This window comes from Lissotriton helveticus, chromosome 3_1, assembly GCF_964261635.1.
Source record: "Lissotriton helveticus chromosome 3_1, aLisHel1.1, whole genome shotgun sequence".
Classification (NCBI taxonomy): Eukaryota; Metazoa; Chordata; class Amphibia; order Caudata; family Salamandridae; genus Lissotriton; species Lissotriton helveticus.
The window spans coordinates 1,691,423,685-1,691,445,110 of NC_136061.1; the positions used below are offsets into that span (position 1 = coordinate 1,691,423,685).

The 21,426-nt window shown below is 43.5% G+C and overlaps 1 protein-coding gene across 1 annotated transcript in view; it reads right to left on the reverse strand.

The window, feature by feature from the left end:
- Positions 1–21,426, reverse strand: part of LRP1B (LDL receptor related protein 1B) — a 3,812,342-nt gene that overhangs the window by 2,377,554 nt on the left and 1,413,362 nt on the right. The window contains exons 9-11 of the mRNA XM_078683424.1: positions 5,404–5,575; positions 3,036–3,179; positions 1,509–1,745 (exon numbers count right to left, since the gene is read on the reverse strand). Of these exons, the coding sequence (XP_078539550.1) occupies positions 1,509–1,745; positions 3,036–3,179; positions 5,404–5,575 (553 nt within the window). The remainder of the gene's footprint in view (positions 1–1,508; positions 1,746–3,035; positions 3,180–5,403; positions 5,576–21,426) is intronic.

Sequence of the window (21,426 nt, forward strand, 5' to 3'; positions counted from 1 at the left end):
GTGTTATTTCCCTGCCCCAGGAAGTATTGTTACCAGGGATCCAGTTAATTCTGGTATGGGAAAATAACACATACGGTTTAGGGAGAAACATGCCCACATCTGATTCCCTACCAAGTTCTGCATATTTTTCCCCAGTGATTCACAAGGAAAATGTAGCTGCTTTCAGTAGACAAAATCTCATTGCAAAACAAAACAATTAGCAATTCGAATCCTCAGCATAGTGCCAGCTAAACTTAAAAAATATTGAATAAAAATGTGTTTTATATTGGTGCAATACATTAACTGGCACATGCATCAAAGCTTTTTGTGATCGCAAACGGTGCGATTCGCAAAACTTGTCCGTTTGCGATCACAAAATTAGCTTTTGTGATTCATCAAGGGTCAAGGCCCTCGCAATTTGAGAATATGCAATTAATGGAGATTTCTCAAATTGTGATTGCATTTACGGAATCGCATTTTGCGATTCCTTAAATGCAATGCAAGAACCACTTTGAAGTCTACAAGGGGTCGCAAATTACAATGAATTTGAACTTCATGGTAATTAACAAAAACTTTGAAAAATACACTAAAGTGCATTTTTCAAAGTTGTAAGTTACACACACACATGTCCTTGGGACATGGGTGCGCGCAACGGATGTACGACATTACAACGCATGCTTTCACCACGCATGGTTTTACATTGCAAGTTTTACAACGCATACCATTACAACGCATAGTGCTTTGGGGCGCTGGTAGTGAATTATTTAATTTACTATTCCAACTCCAGTCCCCGTGGATAGTAGGGAAGGTGTTGGATAGTAAACTTAAATATATTCTCTATCCTAGAGCGCCCCCAGCGCAATGCGTTGTAATGGTTTGCGTTGTAAAAGCTGCGATGTAAAAGCATTGCGTGGTAAAAGTTGCGTTGTAAGTGATGTTTCCCGGGCGCAACATATCTGCACAGATCAATTTCAGGGGTGCACCAAGGTGTCATTTTGACACCTTGCACCCTTGAAATTGCATGCGCAATTTGCGAGGACCTGTTGGAACTGGCAAATTGCGCATGCATTTTCCTATTCATTCCTATGGGCCCGTAGGCCCATAGGAATAAATGGGAAGCCATTGCTTATTTGCGAATCGCAATTTGCGACTCACAAATAAGGTATGTGTAGAAATCGCTATTTTTAAAGCGATTCCTACATGCATAGGCTTTTGCAAGTCCCTCATTGCTATTCCTTAATAATCGCAATTAAGAACTCGCAAAACCCTAGCTTGATGCATGTGCCTGTATGTTTTTTGTCTGAAAACTATTAAAAAATGCACTTCGTTAACAATATGCCCTAGGATAAGAATTATTGTGTATTATAGATTCAAACTATTCTAGCAATACAAATGATGCTACTTTGTATGCACCTGTGATTATTAACAGCCGCAATTCATAAGTGACCTAAACAATAAAGTGACCTAAACAATATTTTATATTATTGTCAAAAACAGTTGCTTCTTTCATCACCTCGCGCCTCACTTACCATCTTTCAGTATGGTTTCCCGGCCAGAGCCATCAATTTTCTGACGTCCAATGAGGAAGCTGGTGGTGTCCGCAAAATAAATGTAATTGGATTGAGCGTGAAAATCCAGAGCGCGCGGGTTGACCAGGTTCTCGATGGGATGCATGTACTCGTCGGCTACTTTGTTATTCAAATCCATTCCCCTGATGATCCCAGGCCGCCCTTTTCCATAAAACAAGAACAGCTCGTTCTTGGGCCCTGCACAAGAAAGATTACGCAAGTAAGAAACAAAAGCAGGCTAATCTTCTTTCACCCTGCCTAATTCCACTATTTAATTAACTGGCACAATTAGTGTTTTTATTCAATACTGAAAATGTAACTTTCCTGTAATCAGAACATATCTTCTTCAAGAGGTTGCGTTACATTAATTGAAAAGCAAATAATTTCCTTGATTAGCTGACATTGGATTAGTTGTTCTTTTGTGGTTGTTGCTGTCCATGCAATAAAAACATGACAAACGAGGGGATAATGTGGTCCTCGGCGTGAAACTCGTTCGACTTTTTTTAATTGCTGAGACAGTAGTTGGTAATGATAGGGACATTTATTAAAGTCTGCAGTTTAAGAGCCAATAGATTAAAAACACCGTTTTTTCTCAAGCATGCACACAAAAACGAGGAAAACAATCTGCTTCGAAATGGTCTGTGCTATTAAAAATGCACGCTATGCCGTGACCACTAGTCCTTTGGTGGAGGGCGAGGAGGAGGTGGAGAATGTCATTCTGTCGAACTCCAATACCCTGGGCTTTGAAGTTCATTGGGTGGGGGCAAAGTTCACCTTCAATTTCTTGTTTTAACCTTCAAAACAATAGCATAACATGCAGATTATGGTGCCATGAGTACCAAAATGTGCATGTTCTGGCAGTATGCTGACATTGCCATCAGTACCTATAAGCAGACTTGACCTTTTGATGTGTACGTGAGTAAATTACAAAGGTGTGGACGTTATCACATCTTGTAATTAGCAGGTGCAGTAAACTCTTCAGAAGTTGTTATTCCGATCCCTGAGTAAAATTCATGGGACAGTGGGCATGTATCACACAGATTTAACTACATTTGGACCAACTTATTGCTACTTATTTATCAAAAACTTCAGGAGTGTTAGAAATCTGAGCAAACAACGGTAGCCCCTCGTATTCACCTCTTTTTAAATCTAAACATCTGTAAAAAAAAAAAAACGTATAAAAGAATATATTTGCTTTGCCCATAATGGTGGCACAGATATACATACAGTCGTATTGCTTGCCACTTTCTATTCTGTATGGCTAAATAAAAAGAAGCCACAAATAAACATGGCCGCTCCACAAGGAAACAAATAGCGGCCCAAGGGGTTTCATGTAATAAAAATATGCAGTGATGGACTCTATTGCCCCAATCAATGAAACTAAGGCCAAACATGGATTTCAACTGATGAGTGTCCACATGAGCATGCATTAACTAACAGCTCTGATTTTGCTTTGGAAAATGAGGGTATTTGATGGTTTGAACATACTTTTGCATGACCTGCCATCGCCTCCCAGGCTGAAGCCAGTCCTGCAGCGACAGGTTCGTGTTTTATAGCTGGAGCCGAGCAGACAGATGTGCGAGCATCCCCCTGGCATTCCATATGGGTCTGCTTCACAGGCATGGTTTCTGACTAAAACAAAAAAAACAGCCACACCAGACAAGACAAGATAACATCATCAAAAGCCTGTCTTAAGATAATATATTCAGTGCAATAAAAAGAGTCCCAACAAGAATGTCACCATATAGCTGTACAGTGTTTAATGTTTGAACAAATACAGATAAGCAGTTGGCAATACATAAAACAAAAAGGCAAGTCAGAGGGAAAGTATTATAGCCACCCAGTCCGTCTCCTTCTCCTGACTAAGCAGCTTTCTCATCTTGTTACAAATAAATGTGTTTGTTTCTCTTTGATTGCTTTTGTCATTAGATTTACATTTTGATTGATAGTTTCCTGGCAGGACAACTATGTAATTCAAAAGCCATTGATCAATGCCCTTGAATTACCACAAAATGCCTGGTAAAGTAGTGGCGCCCTTTCCTTCCAAGCCCAGCCTCAGTTTTCTCTCTGAAAGCATTCCTCTGTTGTGAGATCCATCTGGGGTACAGGCTTTGAACTCCAGCGCTCTCCCCAAAACACAGAGGGCCTCATTTATGAGGCTGTGCGTCACTTTTACGCCGCCGGTGCGTCACATTTTGTGACGCACCAGTGGCGTAAAAAATGCGCCTTGTTGCGCCATATTTACAAAGTGACGCATCTAGGTAGATGCGTCACTTTGTAAACCCCTGCGCTACATCATACCTGCGCCAGGTATAATGTATGCAAGGGGGGCGTTTTGACACAAGAAAGGGTCATGGAAGTGACGCAGTGAAATCTATGAGATTTCACTGCGCCACTTCTAGGACTCAAATGCGTGAAAATCTTACGCCTGCCTCACAGCAGGCGTAAGACTGACGCAAGCCCTTTCACATCACTTTTGTGACACACTCCAGCAATGCGTCACTTTTGCGCCTACAGATATGTCAGAAATACTGACGTATCTGTAACTCCTTGCGACATGATGCGTCATACTGTAAATATGACGCATCATTGGTGTGGCAAGGAGGGCGCAATGAAAAGTGACGCATCGCTGTTTTCACGCAGCAATGCGTCACTTTTCATAAATGAGGCCCAGAGATCTGCAGAGGAGAGGGGGACTCCCTTCTGCTTCCTCCATGTCATAACACTGGAGAGGCTGCGGAAACTGGGAGAGCTGTAAGACACACGCAATTGAGTTTGCCAAGGATAGGAGTAGAAACCTATATATGTGTGTTTTTATTATGGAATTGTGGCGAATGATAACTGGTATGAGCTTATTTTAGGAAGGGTAAACAGTGGCAGGACTTATTCTGTGGGCATTGAGGGTAGGACGCCAGGGATACCTTTTTTGTTGTCGGTGTTGGAAGACTCCAGGTACATGTGGCTATGAATGAGGGTAAGGATGCAAGACATAGGGTTTGATTGTTGGGAGGAGGTACAGGTGTAGGCGAGTGTGCCTTTTGGTAAAGCACTTCATCATGTATGGCAAAGCGCAAGATGCTGTGAGTTCTTGAGGGATGTGGGTGCTTTGTATGGTTGGATGTTTGTCAGGTAAAGCAATGCTAGATGTGGGACCCGATGTGGGACTCGATGTCAAAAGTACCATATGCTTGAAATTTAGAGTTTAATGAAGTAGGAGCCCCATTCTAAATCATCAGTGCTCCCAAAATGGCAAACATAATCCCACCACCTCATTTAGGCGGATGTCCCACTTATTGACCTCTAGAAGGGTATCTGTCAACTCTATCATTGTTCAGTTATGGGCAGGAGCCTATTCACCTATATGGGGAGGGCCCCCTAACACAAAAGCCCTCTATTTGGATTTGAGACAGAATTAGCTGAACATGAATTACTTTTATTTTCTTCACTACATATCAGAAGACATGCCATTTCAACATGGGGGAGTCACTGCAGGAGCAGAAATATCACAGTAAGACACAGGAAAGTGAATTGAAGATTTGGTCATTTATAGGATAGGCAGAAAATGGTTTCTCATATGAAACCTTTTTACTGAGTAAGAAAGTTTAGATGGATAAACTCCCTCCTTCACAACTACTCCCACACAATTTACTTCGTCTTTGTTTGTTCATGTGGAAAAATGTGACACAGGTTCTCAGCTCAATCATCAGCCCCAATCATCTTCATCAGTTCTCTTTCATGTATAATCATTGAGTGCAATTAAGGCTTTAATGTACTAACACATTTTCCCATCACATTTACCCATAGACACAGAATGGGTAACACACTTTGATACATCAGGCAGAAAGTTATTTCTCACCTGTTGGTTGAGCTCTTTTATGATACAAATGAATCCCTCTGCCTTTTTCCTGTCTTCTTAGAGGCTGAACATCTGAGCGATTAAATCTGTTTATTTTTAGCACCATTGAGTTATCTATATTGGTTGCATATAGAAAATTTTCAAACACCGATAAATCAAACAGATGTCTGACCTAAAAATAAAAATCAGAAAGAAAATGGGTGAGGTTAAATTTTTAGTAATGGTGTATGCGTTGTAATTGTGTATTGAGATCAGGACAAAATAATTTTTACAGCTATTGTTTTAGCATTACATAGTTAATCATTATTACTTTGAAATATCGCAATTAAGCGCATAGCATAACAAAATAGTTCACACATATAATCAATCATATTCCCTTTCCTTCATCTAGATTTTCATGGTTTAGCACATCATTAGTGCATGAATTATTCGCCTACTAGAGTTCCAAGATATTTTAGTTCTAATTGTCGGTATTATGAAGTATTTTGTACCAAGGTTATGGGATGCTTGAACATCATCTTCTGCAGTCCAATGTGGTCATGAGTAAATGAAAAATGACAAACTTCTCAAACTTTGGATGGCACTTGGGAATGCAGTAAAAGATAAATAAAATTCTGAGCTCTAAAAAACATGACTTATTCCATAGAACAATATCCCCTTCCAACTATTACCTCTCCCCATGTATCTCCGTTCCATAGATGAAGGTGCATCTTCTCTTAGGCCGACATTCCTACACGTTTTTAAACTTTCATCTTGTCGCTACAACCTGGATGTAAATCCTGCAGCCCGGCCCGTGCAGGTAAAGCGGTGGGGTTGGGTTGAGGGGGATTCCACAGACAACCACGAAAAATAAATAATTTCCCCTCGTCCTTTGTCGAAATCTCCCCCATCCGGCCACACAGCCCCCACCGCCTCACCGCTCTTACCTGCTTAGGCCGCGACTGAGATCCTCAATTACAGTCATGTGACTACAAGAAGCAAAACCCATTTTTTAGGAACTATCGTAAATAACTATCCCTAAAAAGGCAAGATTGACTATATTGCGAAATTTGCACACCTGTAAAATGTTTAAATTTATTTTGTCTGTGGAGACTAATCCCATGCCCTCTAACAGTGCGGTAATTGTATTTCCTTAAACGTACTACAATGTACAATTTTATTGTCTTCTATATGGTTATATTTTATATACCGAATAAAGCATTTTGAATTTGAATTTGAATTTGAATTTGATTCACCTACTCCACTGATGGTAGGGCTATCCATCTATGAGGAGTGGTAACCATTGGCTGGCAATAAACTGGTCATTTACTGTCTGCATTTCACTGCAACTGCTGTTTTACTCACTGATGGACACACTGATGAGTCACCAGTTTATGTTGACATATCAATGGATACCAGTCACTAACTTAAAGAGAATATGAACACATAAACATGTACTTTCTTGTTGAATTTGGGTACGGTAAACCTTCAGTAGTTTTGGATTATGTAGGCCATGTTTGTACCAACAGCACACCTTATTTGTTCTCATCTCTCACCTTCCTTTTTCACATGGTGCCTTAGATCTCCTTCACCGGAGCTCAACTTCCTAGCAATGGCTAGCCCAGCCCACACGAAAAACCTCACAGTAATCACTTCATATCCCGCCAGGCCCACCCCATCCCTTTTGCCTCCCGTCAAAGTAGCTAAAGGGTGTCTTCCTAAGGTGTCTTTTCAGTTTAGACCTGTTTGCTTGGAAGAGCTCTAGACTAGAACACTGCACTTAAGCTGCTCCTTGTCGGGTGGTTTTGGAAAGCTATGTCTTCCAGTGGGCTGCACCTACACAGCTCCTCAGGGAATCCTATAAAATCTTAATAATCAGGTGTTTTCTGGCAGCTGCATCTTCCAGTTGGTTTTTGCAAGGACTTTCATAAGTCGATGCAACTAAATCTTCATTACCTCCTGGGTCTGGGATGCTGGGTAAGTTGTTTTGGGACGGTAAATCTTCCACACAGGTGTGCCCTATGACGCACATAGGGTGGAATACACAGATTTATAGTTGGTATAGCTGTGGTTCTTTAACCCTTTTGCTGCTAGGTCTTTCACCTGTGCTAAGTTTTTTGGGCTATTTGGGGTAGTGTGCGCTTAGGGCACTGTAACCTTTTGTCTACATAAGGTATACAAGCCAAATGTGCATCCTTTTCTTCCAACATCATGGGGATTTTAAAGGTACCCAGGGTTTACGGATTCTGCTGGAGGGGACACAGAAATCAACCAAAATACAGCTACATTTTGTTTTTTGGGGGGAAAATGGGGAAAAAATGTAGCGCTTAGAATTCACTGTGCTATACTCTTAATCCCTATGTTTTGGGCGCTTCCCGGTCAGAGGCCCCTGGCCCACCCACACAAGTAAGGTATAATTTTACTTGAGAGAACAAGGGGAATGCTCGGTGGTAGGACATTTGTGCTGGCAGAGTAATCCCACACAAAAATGTTTGGAAAAAGTGATTTGTTCAGGGATTCTGGGTAGGGAAAAATTGGGGGATCATCGCTAGCCATGCTTCCCTAGACCCCCAAGGGTCTTTAGTTTATAGAAATGTGTTGCTTTGGTAGGTTTCCCTAGATGGCCACCGAGCCTGGGCCAAAAACTCAGGTAATCCTTATTGCAGAATCAGGTTTGTTTGGTGATAGGTAATTTTGATGTCCCACAATATGTTTCGGGATTTTGCCTGTCGCGGGTACTTGGCCCACCTACAAGAATGATTTGTATTGGGAGACCTGGGGGAATGCTGGTTGGTAGGAAATTTGTGTCACTCCGGTGAATCTACAACTTTCCCACACATAAATTTGAGAAAATATTTTTTTCAATGAAATTTGAGGTTTGCAGGGGATTCTGGCTGGGAAAACATAAGGCAGTCCACACATCCGTACCTCCCTGAAATCCCCCGGGAGACTAGTTTTCACAGATGTCTGGGTTTGGTAGATTTCCCCAGATGGCCGCCGACGCCGGATCAAAAGCCCTGGTGAGCCCCTTTGCAGAAACAAGGTTGTTTTGTGATAGGTAATTTTGATGTCTCTACAATACGTTTTGGGCCACCCACAAGGGTGAGGTACCATTTGCATTGGGAGACCTGGCTGAACGCTGAGTAATAGGACATTTGTGTCAGCCTGGTGATCCCATATCTATTCCACACAGAAATTTGAGAAAACATCATTTTTTCAGCTAAATTGGAGGTTTGCAGGGGGATCTATGTCATAAAAAAAGTTGGGGATGCATGCAAGCCTTGGCTCCCTGGACTCCCCCGGGTCTCTAGTTTTCAGAAATGTGTGAGTTTGGTAGGTTTCCCTAGATGGCCGCTGAGCCCGGGTCCAAAAACCCAGGTAACCCTTTTCGCATTACCAGGTTGTTTTGTGATAGGTAATGTTGATGTCGCCACAATACGATTGGGCCCTTGCCTGTCACGGATGCTTGGCTCACCTACACAAGTGGGTTTCCATTTTTATTGGGTGACCTGGGGAAACCCTGGGTGATAGGAAACTTGAGTCACCCCGGTGAATCTACAACTTTCCCACACAGAAATTAAAAAAATGTCTGCTAAATTTGAGGTTTGCAGGGGAATCTGGGTAGGAAAACATTAGAAATTCCACGCAAGCCATGCATCCCTCGACTCCCCCGAGTCTCTAGCTTTGAGAAATGTGTGGGTTTGGTAGGCTTCCCTAGATGGCCGCCGAGTCCAGGGCCAAAAAGTCAGGTAACTCTACTTGCAGAACCAGGTCGTTTTGTGATAGGTCATTTTGATGTCTCCACAATAAGTATTGAGCGCATCCCTGCCACGGGCACTTGTCTCGCCCACACAAGTGAGGTAGCATTTTTATCAGGAGACTTTGGAGAATGCAGGGTTGGTGGAAGTTTGTGGGCCAACACACATTCCAGAACCTTCCATCACAGAAATGTGGGGACAATGTGTTTTCTTTTACAAAGTTTGAGGTATGCAAGGGATTCTAGGTAACAGAACCTGGTGAGAGCCACACTAATAACCCCATCCTGGATTTCCCTGGGTGTCTAGTTTTTCAAAATATATATGTTTGCTAGGTTTCCCCAGGTGCCGTCAGAGCTAGGGTTCAAAATCCACAGCTAGGCATTTTCCCAAAAAGGGTCAGTTTTCAATGTAAAAATGTGGTGTGTCCACATTGTGTTTTGGGCCATTTCCTGTTGCGGGCACTAGGCCTCCCCACAGAAGTGAGGTACCATTTATATTAGGAGACTTTGTGGAATGCTGGGTGGGTGGAATTTTGTGGACCCAAGCAGATTCTAGAAATCTCCATCACAGAAATTAGGAAAATGTGTTTTATGTGACAAAGTTTGAGGTTTGCAAGAGATTCTGGTGAGAGCCATACAAGTCACCCCATCCTGGATTCCCTTTGGTGTCTAGTTTTGACAAATATACAGGTTTGCTAGGTTTCCCTAGGGCCCTAAACCCACAGCTAGACACATTGCAAAAAAAAAAGGTCAGTGCCTAGTGGCCTTCTGCTGCCCTGGGGGTGGGGCAGATCGGGGGCTTTTCCCCCGATATGCCCCCAAGTGGGGGCAGAAAGACCGATATGCCCCCAAGTGGGGGCAGAAAGACTGTGCCTATTCTTACGGGGGCTGAGGGCATTTTTATGCTCATTCTGGGCAGCCCCCACTCCAAACTACAAAAAATCCATTGTAATCCCTGGAGCCTAGTGGGTCATTTGCGCAGATCAGGTGCTATTGCCCCCAACTGCTTCCGGGGAAGCTGAAAGTCTGTGGCATCTTTAAGGACGGTGGGAGCATTGATATGCCCAATCTGGGCAGCCCCCATCCCGCACTTTGAAAAAAGAAGAAATCCCTGGTGCTTAGTGGGCTTTCTGCCCCCCCCGAGGGGCAGATAAGGGGCTATTGCCTCATATACCACCTGGGGGGGGGCAGAAAGACTGTAGCAAGTTTGTTTGGGATGGGGGCATTGGCATGCCCAATCTGGGCAGCCCCCACCCCTACGTATTAAAACAAAATCCTTGGTGCCTAGTGGGCTTTCCAGGATGGGGTTACTTGTATAGCAGAAAGACTGGTCATGGCAGAACAAAATGGGAGGAACCTCTTCCCCACATCCCAAGGCAAAAAAGAAAACAGGAAGTCCCTCTGCTGTTTACAGCAGAGGGATTTTTTGCAAGTGTGCTGATGAGGGAATGGTTCCATCATGAGCACACTTGCACTTGTGTTCATGAAGAAACCATTCTGTCATGAGCACAGAAGGGGTTACGAGCGGTACATTTCCATGGTTGCACACATATCCCTTCTGGTTTGACCGATTAGATTCCTTATTACCTATTTGGTTTAGGAAACTGAATCTTACATAAAATCATACTGATTCTATATGATTGGGAAGCTACATATTCTAATTTGGTGTTCCTAGTTGGACTCCCTAAAATATTAATTAACTGGTCCTGATTAATTTGTCCTAATTAACAATCCTAGATAGATGCCTTAAAAACTTAATTTACAATTGTTTTTGGAAAGTTGCATCTTCAGTTTGCAGGTGTTCCTACACAATTCTTAGGCGGAAGGTATAGAATCTTATTTACGTAGTGAGTGTGGGAACCTTCCACAGAATGTTAATTATTGGGTAGTTTTGAAAAGCTGCTCCGAGGCGCATGCCATTCAATCTTGATTTTAAGTGTTTTCGAAAAATAGTGTCCCCAGTGTACTGGCACTTTTCCTGAGGTTAACCCTGTAGAATCCTAATTAATTGGTAATTTTGAGAAGTTGTGTATTCAGTAGGTTTCACTGAAACTTATTTGAGGTGTATGGAATTTTTGGAAGTTGCTTTTTGTAGTGGCTTGGCCTATCTTTTGCTGATATGAATCTCATGGAAACTTAACTACATTATGTTTATGGGAAGATGAATCTTCCATAAGTTTGCACTAATGAACATCAGTGGAATCGACTTCAGGCAGAATTCTGGTGCTTTCTTTGGAAAACCTGGAACCATCCAGGTTCTACACAGGACTACAAAATTTCCCACTTATGCCCTTATTATGAATTTCTCATTCTTCTATGGTCCCTGTGCCATCTCCTGTTTTTACAGTGTATATTGGTGTATGCCAAGCAGTGTGGACAGAGAAAACGCTAGCTGGTGTTGGTCCATCTCCCATGAATCCAACATCTAAAGTTTTGGGAGTTTTGGGATGATATGATCAAAATGTAAGGAATTTAAATTGATTAGTATAAGAAAAGTTATTGGTATTGTGGTGGATGGTTTAGAGATGGAGCTGTTTTGGTGTAATCTGGACATGAGGTCCTCAAGGCATAAAAAATTGGACTCTTAACTTATGCAATACATTGACTTCTGTGAGGAACCATTGCTCATCCTTGAAAGTCAGGTTTAATCAATTCCCTCAAAAATGAAGAATAGTTCTATGAGGGAACAATTGTTTGCATATAATATCACCTACATTATCACCTATTAATATGGTGCGTGAAGTTCAAAGGAGAGGGAGTTGTCCATCAGGACTCCTAGATTCTTAACAGCACTTTTCGGTTGGGGAGGAATGCCCAGTGCAGCAGGCCTCCACTGGTAGTCCTATTTATAGGTGTCCCGGCCTACCAGGAGCACCTCCGTTTTTGAGGAGTTATGTTGAAGATAATTATCTGCCATCCAGTTGGAGATGGCCAGGGCACCTTCACAGAATTTCAGTTGGTCTTGGGCTGGGTTGCTGGTAAAAGAAAATTTCAATTGCGTATCATCCGCATAAGATATCATATTAATCTGCCGGGCTTTGGCGGAAAGGGCTAGGGGACAGACATACACATTAAATAGCATGGGGCTCAGCGCAGAGCCCTGAGGGACACCACAGCTAAGGGGTTACATATTGGACAGATAGGCAGGGGCGTGTATCTGAAAGGAATGATCGGATAGGAAGGACGCAAACCAGGCCCAAGCCTTACCTCTGACCCCGATCTCCCCTAGTCATTGGAGAAGACGCTCATGGGAGACCGTGTCAACGGCCGCACTCAGGTCCAGTAAGATCAGTGCTGAGGTGTTACCCATGTCCAGTGATGCCCTTAGCTGCTCTGTAACTGCCAGCAGGGCGTATTCCGTACTATGCTTAGACCGGAACCTATTTTGTGACCTGTCCAAAATATCATTAACCCCTTGAGTGCTGGCCGCATTCAACGGACGTCGCGTGCACTACCTCGGTAGTGCTGCGCACGTCCGTTAAACGTCGCGGCCCCGCCTGCGCAATAGAACGTTCCGCACCAGCGCGGAACGTTCAGCGGAGGGGTTAACTTCCACGTAATTGGTCAGGATGCCCTTGACGTGGGATTCAATGATCATGGCCAAGTAAGGAAGCAGAGAGATTGGCCGAAAGTTTTCCGGCAGAGATGCATCGAGCGCTGGCTTTTTTAGTAAAGGTACCACCTCGGCGTGTTTCCAGGATTTAGGAATTGCTGACATCTGCAGCGATCTATTAATCAGTTCCCTGCCCTCAGTCATGATACAGTCCTGGAATTTCCTGAAGGTGTCCCGTTTTATTGGATCATCAGGCAAACCTGATTCCACCTTTGCTGCCAGAATCTCCAGGTTGTTGATGGACATAGATTGCGTAGGCCACGCCACTAGCCTCACTGCTTAAAAGCTCGCGCTGAATACGAGCGCTTGTTGCAAAACTCTCTCCTGAGGCGGAAGCCGGGAGATTTACGCTTTAAAAACTGCTTTTACATTGTGATACTTGTGACGCTTTTAAAAACTGCTTTTACATTGTGATACTTGTGATTTTATACTTAATCTTCCAGCCGCTACGAGCACCCTACCGCCCAGCTGATTATAGCTGACGCGGACCAGGGTTGCCTTAGCAACGCCGCTCTTCGGCAAAAGCCACGCCCACTTGCGTAGGCCACGCCCCAAATCTCCCCTATGTACAATGCACCGGATCCGGAAGCGCAGCGGACGAGCGCAGCGGGCGCGCCGAATGCGCGCCGAAGGCGCGCATAAGGCAAGCTCGTCTGCGCTCGTCCGCGCCGAGACCGGGCACAGGGCCATCCCCCATGATCCGTCACTCCCCTATCCCGTCACCAGCTCCGTTTCAATAACATATACCTCGGCCCAACTCCTCAGCATCAAGCAAACAACTAGGTTCCCTCACTCCCTACCTCACTTCAACTATAACAATCCTATGATCGGACCATTCAAGTGCCCCACTTGTACCGAGACCTCACCTACTCCGGTTACACTCTCCCCACCAGTGACAGCAGCACTTATAAATGTAAGATCCCTGCCAAAACACAAATATGAAATCGCTGATTTCATAGATTCTCAACAGATAGATATATTATTTATCACTGAGACATGGGGAGATGAGGCATCCGGCCCAGACTTCAGAGACGCCACACCCAACAACTATTGTGTGTGTAAGTTAGACAGACCTATAAGGAAGGGTGGAGGAATCGCGATTATCTACAAAAATCACCTTAAAATAACTACAGCAGACACAACCTACTCTGAATGCGAAGCCCTCCTTTTCTCGATAGGCCTCTCCAGTAAATCAACATTTAAAGGTATGTTGATCTACCGCCCCCCAGGATCCAGAGCTAAATTCTTATCACGCTTGGATCACATAATCGAGACGTCAATTGGATCGCCACAGTTTACCATCTTAGGCGATTTCAATTTTCACCTCGAAGTCTCAGAAGACCCAGACACCATAACGCTACTTGGAGATTTAGAGACAGCCGGTCTTACACAAATTGTTAAGGAACCCACGCACAAAGCAGGACATACGTTGGATGGACTTTTCACCAACAACCCTGAGATCTCCATTACCGAGGTCATTCCTTTAGTCTGGACAGATCACTCTGCAGTATGCTTCTCTATTTCCACTAAGCCCACTCCCCCCCTCTCGACTCCTTCCCAACCCATCAATTTCAGAGACTGGAAAAACATAAATCTCAAACGGCTCACCCAGATGATACAGGATAGCCCATTGCCTAATGAACATGATCCCACAGCAGCCTCAGATACCTATGTGGAGAATCTGATCGAAGCCTGCAACATATTAGCACCGACCAAAACTTTCCATCGTAGTAGAAAACTTCCTTCAGCCCCTTGGTTTTCTGAACCGCTTAGACTTCAACGCCAGTACTGCAGAAACTTAGAACGTCAGTGGCGCCGTAATTTCAATACTCCCGACAAGATTATCTATAAAAGCGCGCTCTCTAACTATAAAAAACTCATAAAAACAGAGAAAACCACGTACTATACAAAGCAAATTAACCAGGCCAATAACTCCTCAGGTAAACTATTCCAAGTAGTAACATTCCTGTCTAATCCACTTGCACCCCAGTCAGATGGATCACAAGCCCTCTCCGATGCATTGGCTAATTTTTTCGAGGACAAAGTCAGAGCCATCTTTAACATGTTTACACCTGACGCATCGCGCATTTCCTCGCACACTACTGCCAACAGTGCCCCCATATTCGCAGCTTTCGAACCTATCACCTGTGAACTCATCCAACCCTTGGTCGCTCGAACCAAATCCGGTTCACCTTTAGACCCATGCCCTCCAGGCATTCTTAACCTCATCCCTGAAGTTATTGCCCCACCTTTAACCAACATCTGCAATGCAATGTTTGCATCTGGTGTCTACCCCCCGGTATGGAAAAAAGCCATAATCAAACCGCTACTGAAAAACCCTAGTCTAGACCCTCTCCTTCCTGCCAGCTACAGGCCCATTGCCTGCCTCCCGTTCCCTGCAAAAATCTTTGAAAAGATCATGAATTCCCAGCTGTCAAACTATATCCACCTCAACAATCTACTGGATGATACCCAATTTGGGTTTCGACAGGGCCATGGAACAGAGACGGCATTGTTAAAGGCAGCAGACGAGATTAGGTCCACGATGGATAACGGAGGAGCCGCAGTCCTTGTACTCCTGGATCTGTCTGCGGCCTTCGACACGGTCGATCATGCCACCTTGATCGACCGTGTCGAGGCCATAGGAATAACAGACAAAGCTAAGGACCTCTTGGCCTCATTTTTGTCAAACCGCCCGCAAACCGTGAAACTGGGCAATTTCACTTCCCAGACCTTCACCCTGCCATGTGGAGTACCGCAGGGATCCTCGTTAAGTCCGACACTATTCAACATCTATGTGTCGGACTTGGCGAGGGTCATAAAATCATACGGAATCTCCCTCACTACCTATGCTGACGACACCCAACTGGTGCTGTCGATTTACAATGATGGAAGCTCGGTGGCAGCCAATTTCCAAGCGGGAATGAAGGCAATAAGCTCCTGGATGTCATCCAACTGTCTTAAACTTAATTCTGATAAGACAGAAGTGATGACATTCGGGAGGCTACAACCTACCTGGTCCCCACAATGGTGGCCCCACCAGATGGGACAACCCCCAGAACCTGTGATGAAGGTACGCAATCTGGGTGTTGTCTTTGATAACAAGCTATCATTCCAGCAACACGCCAATGCGGTGGTTTCTTTGTCCTTCCACATAATAAAAAGGATAAAAAAATTAATTCCATATCTACCCTCATATGCAGGCAAAACACTGATCAGTACACTAGTATTCTCCAAAACTGACTACTGCAATGCACTGCTACTTAATGCACAACAAAAAGTCCTCAACAAACTGCAAACAGTGCAAAATGCAGCAGCCAGGACACTGCTGTCCATCCCCAAATTTGCATCGGTCTCCCCTTACATTCGACAGCTACACTGGCTACCGGTGAGAAGCCGTGTCAAATTCAAAGCTCTATGCATAGCATATAAAGCTATCCACAATCACGGCCCTTTATTCCTAAAAAAAGCTTTCCGACCGCTTGAACACACAAGAACCCTACGGTCATCCTCAGCGCACCTACTCATAGTCCCCCGCACAAGGAGGGCCAACTGGGGCGACAAACGCTTCTCCGTGGCCACAGCTAAATTATGGAACACACTTCCTTTGCACATCAAGTGTGCTCCGACCCTCCTCAACTTCAGGAAAAAACTAAAGACATGGTTATTCTTTGCCTAAACCCCCCATCCACCTGAGAGTTCTGCAACTTCAGCGCCGAGACACCCATGGGTATTTGCGCGCTCTAAAAATCGCCAAAATAAATAAATAAAATAAATGGTAAGTCTTGTAGAGAGTAGGGGAGATCAGGAGAGGAATTGGGAGGCCCCGATTTAGCGGCGACCCTTCTGGAGTTGAGTGTGTTATAAATACCCTCAACTTTACAGATGAAGTAGCATGCCAAAGATTCACATTGCAGATTGGAGGATATGATGTTGTTTTTTCTTGCTGGGGGTTTTGTCATGTCGTTTATAAGGGAGAAGATGGTTTTAGAGGGGTTGGGACTTGATGTAATCAAATTAGGGTAGAATACGGCTTTAGATTGTTGTACGAGTTTGTGGTATGCTTTAATGGCCTGCCTGTAGATCTTTTTGGCATTGAGGTCGTAAGTTCACCTCCATGTGCATTCCAGAATTTTGCAGCGTTTTTTTTCCATTGCCAGGGTCTCCTTGTACCAGGCGTGCGAGTGCAAACGTTTGGCGCAGGTCAGCTTCTTGGGGATGCAGTGGTCAAGAGAGTTGTTCATCCAGCCCCTAAAAGCTCTGTCTGCTTCTCCCAGTCAGTTGGCCAGTTAGCGCAGGATGACTTTAGGCTGGACACAAAACTGGAGGCGTCTAGTTTGTGCCACAGGCGTTTCATGGTGTTATGTACTTAGCACATTCTTTTGGGGAAACTGGCTTATAAGAATTGTAGAGGTCGGATTAAAAATCTCAAAAAGAGTCAAGTGTGCCCGGGGTCGAGGATACAACTTTGCAAGTGTCATATCGGTGGTGGATATGAGAGACTTATTTTTAATATATTTGAAGTGATTTGCAAGTGATTTCCTAGCTCTGTTCCTGGTATAATTTTTTTCTGCTGATGAAACATCGACCCACTTTTGGGCTCTTTTGCTAATGTCTTGTACTCGTATTGTAGGTTTTGTAGTATTCTTAGATCTACGGAGCCTTTCATATGTTTACATATTTTGTCTACATTTTTTATTTCAGCTTCTAAGCATGCCTATTGTTTTACGTTTGATCATCATTAAAATGATCAGGAACACACTGATTGTGGCTTTCAGTGCATCCAATCTGATTATGGGAGGAGTGTCCTCAACTGCGTTTTCATTTAGAAACTGCCAAATCGCTACTGAAATTTTGTTTCTAGAAGTTTAATCCTCAACGAAAACATCACTGATTCACCATTGTTTAGGGGCTGGAGGAGACTCGCCTAGTATAATATGATCATATATTACTGTTGGTTCTATTTTTGGTTTATTAGACATAGGCAGTAGATATTTACTACCAAAAAGATAACAGATTTTACAAAAAGGGTGAAGTGGAATTGAGTCGAATGTATAATCACTGCGTGAAGGGTTGTATAGCCTCCACACATAATTCAGATTATTGTTCTCACAGCATATTTTCAGTTGGAAGTATGATACTGCCTAAAAATGTACTCTGCGATAGTCTATCTAGGCTCCTTTCCAATCAGAGATTAAAATTGCCTCCCAAAATCACTTCTAAGCTGTCAAGCAACTCTGATAACCATTTGGCAAGATCGTTCCAAAACTCCAGCTAGTTCTCAGTCAAAAATAAATATTCACAATGAAACATTTCTTGTGTTTTATTTATAATTCCAGTAAGAAACCATATAACTTGATGGGAATGAGAGCAATATATCACAGTTATTTTGTATTTCTACAATGGGATGATAATCACCCCATTTTCTTGTGGCCGGCTGAGGAGAGTGTAATCTTCATGATCAAAGAGCAACAGAATTTGCATCTTTGAGAGAGTTAAGTTGTGTTTCCTGCAGCATAATAACATTCCCTTGTAGTCAATTACAATTGTCTGCAATCATCGTGCATTTGATGTGATTGTTTAGAAATTTGGAATTGTTGCTTGAATATGAATTTACCTTGAAAAAACAAAACACAGGAGCTATTTGGCAAAACATGAACAGTTAATTTAATTAAACACTTCTGCGGGAGCACAGTTACAGAAGGGGGTCTGTGGACTGTCTCAAAGTACCATCAATCTGATCAAGGTTTTATACATTTCTTTAGATATCGTAAAGTGTTTCTGCCATTCCATTTTTAGTTCGAGAATGCAGGCTTTGTCTTTGCAGTCCTTGATGAGGCCCCTGATAACATATACAGTTTGGGCCTAGCCCTTGCTTGAACACAATAGGGGCCAGAGGGTAAAGTGTCCATATGTCATGCATGACGGGCATGTGACCACTTCATGTTCTGTGTATGCTGTAGTAGGAAAATCTGAATTTTGTCTTAAATTAGGATTTTGTCTTGAGTTATGATTTTGTCTTCAAACCAAAACTTAAGCCAAACTTAAGTTTAACTTAGGGCAAAATCCTAACTTAAGACAAAATCCAAACTTAAGAGAAAATCCTCACTTTACTACTACTAAATGTCTTCTGTGAATACAAATAGTAGTGAGTTTAGGATTTTGTCTCAGATTATTTCTGTGAATCTGCCCCATAGTTTTTATAGAAAGAAACCTCCAATTGTAGGAAACCACACAAAAACAATTGCAAAGACGGAAGCAGTGACTTACACCGTCCACACAGCCACTGAGAAAGCGAGGAAAACCAGCTCAAAAAGCCATTCCTGCTCAGGGTCACGTTCATCCTCATGTATATCTCTTTGTAAGTGGTGCTGTAATTGGATGGTAAGAAGTAGAGTCCCATTGTCCAGGTTGTTTCCTGGAATAAATGTGCATCGATCTTTGCACACACCCCTCCCTCCATTGGGGTAATTAATTCCAACACATGTCGATGTTGCCTCACCATGACACAAATGGCTCTCAGTTTCTTTCTTGATTGAATGAAGGCCAAGCTCAGTGCTTTTCATTGTCTTGAGCATTTTCCACCTGGTTGTCTGCAACCGGCAGTCATCTCTTTTGTGTCTAAGTTCAAGAAGGGTATGGACCCTCCCAAGGGTACTTGTGCATCAGAGAACAAGAACAGTCTGAATTCTTCTAGAATGTCCTTGTTCTGAGCACTGCCAAAATAATCAGCAGTTATTTTTTAATGCGCCTGATGCAATAGAGACATCTTCTTTCTTAGCGGGCATTGATGCAAATGTGACATTTCATTCCAGAGAATGACCAGGGTCGTGTGTGGATGATGGTAAGGAAGGAATCAGAGGCCATTCTATCCAAGGGTGAGCTGTGTGCAGGCAAACTTGCTGCACTGCCAAAAGGTATCAATCAGCATGGAGGTGCCTCATTTCATGTCCGGAATGTGAAGGACTGTGCCACATTTTTCATTTGTGCCTCATGGAATTATTCTTTTACCTCTCAAATACAAGGAATACAGTGTAAGTTTCTGTACAATTAAGGGTTACCCCTTTCCTTCTAGCCACGTAGATCCAGCCACCTCAGTATCCCCGATTTCGTGATATGGGGTGTCTAAGCTGTTGTTCAACCCTCCCTTCCGAGACTTATTTCCATATACTGGAATTCAATTTCTGGGGTCCATCTGTTATTAATGAAGACTTGCCCAGATATGCTAAAGACCACCCTGGGACGATAGATGGAAGCAGGAGACAGGTGTGCTCATGCACTGGTTCGTGATTTTGCTTCCTCTAAGAATCTTTTCTCTGGAAAGTCTTGGAGCCAAACAGTAATCTCCCTGTGGTGGCCCTCCTGTGCATCCTATCTAGCTCTGTTTTAATGTCGTTAGGCCCAGTGAAAAGGTACAGTGTTGTTGGATTGGTCTCGTATTGGGTCAGATTCACTACTACTCTGTGGGGTACTACCTTGTTGGGTTGTATTTTGTCCCTAATCCTACATATGAAAAGGTAGATAAGGCATTTTGCATTTTCTGTGGCCACCTCTTGGGAAATGTAAAGCCTGTCTGTGCCTACACCATTTTATATCGGTGAACAGACATAACAAGGCCTGTCAGATGTCTTGGAGCACACAGTTGTCATGTGTTGATACCAGCTGTAGTGTAAGAGGGTGCTTTGTACTGCATGTGGGATGCTAGTACTGGGTTTGGTGTAATTATAAGCTTCAGGGTGGACTCCATTTGACCAGGCAGTTCTTTGGTGATGAGTTGATGTGGCAACCCCCATAGTAAACAGAGAGTAAATAGAAGTGCAAAAATAAATAATTCATTGAACATTGCAGTAGTGGGACAAATCCAGGGAAGGGCTCTGATAATTGAGGGTTCATTGGCTTGTTAGTTCAAAATAAAAAGTTCATGGTACAGTTCATAGTTTCTCAATTTGCACACTGTAGATCTCATTGGGGTGTTTATGTGGCCGCTGAAAAGTTGGGGCAATTGGATGCTCATTTGCCGACCTGCTGAATAGGAGTTACGTTTATTGGTTAGTTCAGAAAACCGTGCATTATTGTATGCGCCGTCGCCAATCATTTTCCCTTGGTGTTCCTGTGTTTTCCTTTGAGGGAGTGTTTTCCACTCTTCATGTGGAGATGCACTGGAAATTGGCCCCAGTAAAATAATCTATTTTTAATGGGTTGTTATAAGTTGTTAGGCCTCCCCCCCTCTCCGTACCCAGCTGGGAATTAGACAGGTGAAGGATTTTTACCCCGTGATCTCATGAATCTTAGGATGGTATCAATTTTAGCTAGGGTTCAATGGGCTTCTTCAGCACTTCTCTACTATGTCTGCATGGGGGTGCTGTCAGTGTGGCTGTATCTTCTGACCTACATGTGAGCAGGAGATGTGTAATGAGGGGGCATGTTGCTGTTTGAGCACTGTTGGTGGTTGCAATGTGCCCTGAGGTCACATGTGCACCCCGCTAGTCCCTGCCATGCAGCATGCATTGTGACCCTCCTTCAAGGCACCAGATGTCTTGACTATGCCCCTTTTCTAGAGACTTCTTTTTGGGCTTCCTTTTGTTAGTATGTTGGGTGCTTCCCTAGGTCTCTGGTGATCTGCTACCTCACTTAGAGGTGGTTGGAAGACTGTTTCATTGCCTCCGTGTAAACC